At 46.3% G+C, this 4,978-nt stretch overlaps 1 protein-coding gene across 1 annotated transcript in view; it reads left to right on the top strand.

Moving 5' to 3' along the window:
• The window catches only part of WEE2 (WEE2 oocyte meiosis inhibiting kinase), a 17,127-nt gene that overhangs the window by 3,201 nt on the left and 8,948 nt on the right, over positions 1-4,978 (top strand). Inside the window, 5 exon segments of the mRNA XM_005426391.2 lie at positions 1-23; positions 565-613; positions 2,171-2,343; positions 2,985-3,106; positions 4,376-4,522. The exon segment at positions 1-23 is cut by the window's left edge and continues 11 nt beyond it. Of these exon segments, the coding sequence (XP_005426448.1) occupies positions 1-23; positions 565-613; positions 2,171-2,343; positions 2,985-3,106; positions 4,376-4,522 (514 nt within the window).

Here is a 4,978-nt window from a genome sequence, read left to right as displayed (position 1 = left end):
AAGAGGAAGGCTGCAGGAGAGCTGTAAGTGAGCTTCTCTCGGGCAGCAGACTGAAATCAGACTGCTGGAAGGGGATAAGCAATGGAGATGTTCAGTATCTGGACTGATTTGCTAACAATGAATCATCTGCTTCTGTAGTATTATTCATTGGTGTAGAGTAAATGTTAGCAGAGGTATAAAGGTAACAGAAGTATAAATAAAAATCAATCATTGCCCATGTTCACAAAGGTAAGTGGGGGATAACAGCTCTCTGTAGTGCTGTGGCTGCAGCTTCAGCAGCAATTAGGAGGCCAGGAGAATGATGCCTCTGGACAATGTCACTCTGTCCTATGGGCAGTACTGAAATCTCTTTGTGGAGGCCTCCTAAATGGGAACAAAGAACTCCCAACCTCGGACTGCAGTCTTTAAGACCTCAACTAAAAACTTGTTTATCAACTCTATAAAATACATGATTAGGCTGTGAAGCAAGGTTTGGAGGTTCATTTGGAAGATGTTTTAATTTCAAACCCAGCTGGATTGCTGCACTGAAATGATAGACCAGACTTTCCTCATCTTCTGTTATAGGAATGAACCTCATCCAGGAAGCCAGATTAAAAAGGAGCTCCCTACAAAGGTGAGTGTCTGTGCATTTTCCTCCCACAGAGTGGATAAGATGTTTGTAAAAACTTGGTGTTTGATGAAATTTATCCTGTTATTGGAGTAGAAACCATGGCACCGTGCCAGAGGATGAATACCTATGACAGAAAAGGTCTAAGCTGAATGTTTTGCTAACATTTGTTTGCGATGACACTTGGAAAAGGTGGAATTGTTGTTTGTAACGGCAATAGCCAGGCTTATGGAAGGACAGCGGTGCCCTCTAGCCGAGGAGACTCGGATTGCAGGCAAATGGTCTCCCTGGAAAAACTACACTGCCGAGCAAATCTGCCAGCAAGCCACATCCAGGCTGCCACAATTGTTGTTTTACCTAGAAGAAAGCCTCAAGTAACTTGTGAATTACTGGACTATTATTCTGATTGATTGCTAATGAGATTGAGTAGGTGTTATACCTATAAAATTGTGTACTAGGAGGTATTTGTACTGCCAAGCTTCCTAATATAGTGTAAAATACAGCTGCCTTATGAAATGCAGCCTGTTGGGAAGGGCTGCTGTTTCATGTGAGCCACATTCTACTGGCTGTGAGGACCAACTCTTACCTCCTCCTCTGTACCATAAACTACAGCAGTCACAGCAGTTTCTGTGGGAGCCACTGAGCAACATGAGCTGCTGTCCCTGTAAGGGATGGAGAAAAATCACTTAGACCACTCTTGTTGTTCACTTCATGCTCCAGTGCTTATCTTTTCTTTACTTGTTTTCCCTGGCAGTAGGCATCACTCTCGCAGCAGTACCAGCAGTTCCTAGATCCCTAGTGGCCATTATTGCAGCAATAATTATGTTCCAGCAGTTCTGCCAGCTTTCAACTCTTTGTGGAAAAGTGTCTCTGGGTGAGATATCAGTGGCAATACAAACAAATACACTGAGACCAGCTAATCTGCCATTAACCAACAGCTGGTGCTTCAAACCTGCAGAGCCTGAGCTGATACAGAATGGCCTTGGCTGCAGGCAACCTCATCTGCCAGGGCAGAGCTGCTCTTGCATAGCTGGGCTCACACAGAGCCAACACACCAAGCTCCTCTCCTGAGCTCAAAACAGGCAATAGATCTAAGGGCTTGCCAAGTTCTGTCTTTAGGCCAATACCTTGTTGTTGCTTGCTGTTCATCCCTGACTGACTCCATCAGCTGTGGGAACTGGTCTGGGTTATCAGGAGAAGGGATTTGATGGTAGCAACCCAAGGAGGCTTAGGCATATACAGCCAACTAGACTAAATTTCTCCTTAACTACCATTTCTACCTCTATGGCTAACAAGTCCTGATTATATAAAACCAACCAAAGAGCCTTGCAACGTGGCCCTAAAGTGGTCAGAAAAATCACAAGTGAAAGGTAATTTCAAGAACTGAAATGGCTCTTTCAAGAACAGGCCACACACCTGCACCTATGCCTGGATGAGCACCCAGAATGGGAGAGGGAGCAATGTGGGTGCTCAGTGACAGCAAGTGTTACACACCTCTGAAACAATGACAGCTATTGAGTCTTTCAGCTCCTGTTTGCCTTTGCTGTTTTTGCCATTTTGCAGAGATACACTCTGAAGGCGAGCAATATGGTTTCCCGCTACAAGAAGGAGTTCCTGGAACTAGAAAAAATTGGTGTGGGGGAATTTGGCTCTGTCTACAAGTGCATCAAACGCCTTGATGGATGTGTTTATGCCATCAAACGCTCCAAAAGGCCTCTGGCAGGATCCTCAGATGAGTGAGTGTGCTTGCTGGAATCTGCCAGTTGAAATAATGGGCATGTTCTTGAGAGGCGTGATGGGAAGGAGGGAGTGTGGATCTGAAAGTATCTGATGGGTGGCATGAGCAAGAATTGGCTACTGCTGCACACAAGTAACAGCTGGGAGAGTGGGGGAAGACACTACTACACATCTATTGGATGTAAATGTCTAGGGAAGGAAAAAGTCACATGCACTGCAAAGTGGGAGGATGGAATACCTGAACACCTTGGGTCCATCCAGACAGTTTCTTTACAATAACTGCCGAGAAGTTTATTTGACAGACATACTGCTGTCCCTGCCTTGCTGTATGGCCAGCACTACTCTTATCTGTATTGACCAGCTTGTGGTGTCCTGTAGCTAAAGCAAAGTCTTTGAAGCTGCTGCTGCCTTTGCCTCTTTAACAAAAGACTTGCTCAGCAATTATTTTCTTTAACAGCTGCTCAGGACATTTGAGCAAGGGCAGGTTTTGCCTCAGCAGCTGGGAGAGCTAGTCTGTCTGTCAAAACCTGAGAGAAAGGGGGAACAGAGGGGTTCAGGACTTTGAGGCTGCAAAGCAGGGCTCCTCTCCTGGAGCCAAGCAGCCTCTGGCACCTCAGCTTTTTCCCTGTGTGCCCCCTAGGCAGCTGGCACTGCGGGAGGTGTATGCCCACGCCGTGCTGGGGCACCACCCCCATGTCGTGCGCTACTACTCGGCCTGGGCGGAGGATGATCACATGATAATCCAGAATGAGCACTGCAATGGTAAGGGTGCACTGTGCTCAAGGCTGACATCCCAGCATGGGCAAAGTTCCCTTCTTTTGTACTTAAATGTGGGTGTTTTGGCTTACAAGAAAGCAAGCTGCCCTGGGGCTGCATTTCTGTGGAGAATCCAGTAAGGGCACATAATATTTAGGTGAAGCTCTGAGTGGTGCTAATGTTTCAGAAGCAGTGAAATGTTGTATTTCTGGGATTTGAAAGCTGTTTCTCTGTTTTGGCTGGCCTGGAAAAGCATTCCCCATTCTGATGCTTAGGGTTGTGCTGGGACTGTCCAGGTAACACCTGATATGAGTGACCCAAGAGCTGCTGACATAAGGGCCATGTATCTTGGCAAAACCTTCTCTTAATGGGAGCGGGTGGTGACTGGTTGGATGAAGGCTCCTTGCATCCTGACTACAAAAAAGAGGTTTATAGCTGCAGAGGAATAGAGTAAATGCTGAGGCAAAGTATAAACGGGGTGCTGCAGGCAGGGTGGTAAACTCCTACTGAAGTTTGCCCTTGGCAATACCACTGCTTGAGAGGAATTGGAAAAGATGCCTTTAGCTACCAGAGTTGCTGAAAGCAAATATGTAATATTCATCTCTTGACTGCAACTGTAGTCTTGGGGCTTAATGAAGAATGGCGACAGCTGTTTGGAGTATTACTCTAAAATCTGGTGGAGGCAACCACAAAAAGTGGTGCCCATTGCTGCAGCATCAGTGTATTGCTTGTGTTCTGGTGGCTGAACATCTGAGGCCAAAGCAGAGGTGGTCAAAAGTAAGCTGATGGAGACAGAGGCTATGATATCTTCTAGCTCTGAAATATCCATAATGTTTCAATGGAGACCCACAAAACTGTGTTGAATGTTAATGCTTTTCAGTCAAAAATCTGCTAGTGGGAACTTAATTTCCTTGTTCCACCACTCCTACACCTGCTTTCTGCATCTCAGCACAGCAGAAGAAAATTAATTTTTCTGTTCACTTGCAGCAGCACCAGCATCCTTGACAGGTCAGCCCTCCTGGCAGGATGTAGAGCTGTAGGCTGGAGTAGAACTGCAGTTGGCCATCCTTGTTGAGCAGCAGGCTGGGCATTCCAGGGCAGTGGGAAGGCTGAAGCCAAGTGGTGATGTCCAAGTTTGCTCATTAGAGCACACAGAGCTGCTGGGGTTGGGGTTTGTCACTAGCAAGCCTCCAAGTATTCTGGGCAGCTAAACTGTCTCAAACATGCTGTTCCATGAAGCCTCTGTCAGGTCTCAGACTGACTGTCTTCCCCCAGGTGGGAGTCTCCAAGATGCGCTGCTGGAAAATGCAAAGCTTGGGCAGTATTTCCCAGAAGGAGAGCTGAAGGAAATATTGCTGCAAGTCTCCATGGGACTAAAATACATCCACAACTCTGGCCTTGTGCACCTGGATATCAAACCTAGTAAGTAGAGTGCCCTTCTCCTTTGTGGAGAGTTTTCCTAGTGAATGCTCAGGGGTAGGACCTGTAATAAATCCTTCTGAGTGGACTGATTGTAGTGCTCCAAAGAAAAGAGGACCTTGCCATTGTCTTGTGTATGGTGTTTTGGTTTTTTAATTTTTGTTTTGATTTATCCCACTACTGCTGCTCTAAAGTTGAGCTTTTTCTGATAGTTGGCAGCATTTTACTCCTGTCTCATGACTATTGCAATCCTAGCTCATGGGAATCACCTTCATAGTGATGGAGCAAGTAGGGCTGCCAGGGAAGATGGGCACTTCCTTATTTACTGCTGTCTTGTTGCACAACACTTGTCTTTTGTGTGTTTAGCTACCTTAGGGGGATAAGTTCCTGCAAAAATGGTAACAAGGTTTCCTCTTTGCAGGATGGTCACCTCCAGGGCAATGCTTCCCCTCTGTCACA

This window comes from Geospiza fortis, unplaced genomic scaffold, assembly GCF_000277835.1.
Source record: "Geospiza fortis unplaced genomic scaffold, GeoFor_1.0 scaffold8, whole genome shotgun sequence".
NCBI classification, from domain to species: domain Eukaryota; kingdom Metazoa; phylum Chordata; class Aves; order Passeriformes; family Thraupidae; genus Geospiza; species Geospiza fortis.
Note: the sequence above shows the minus strand (reverse complement) of the source record. Positions and strands in the feature narration are given on the sequence as shown.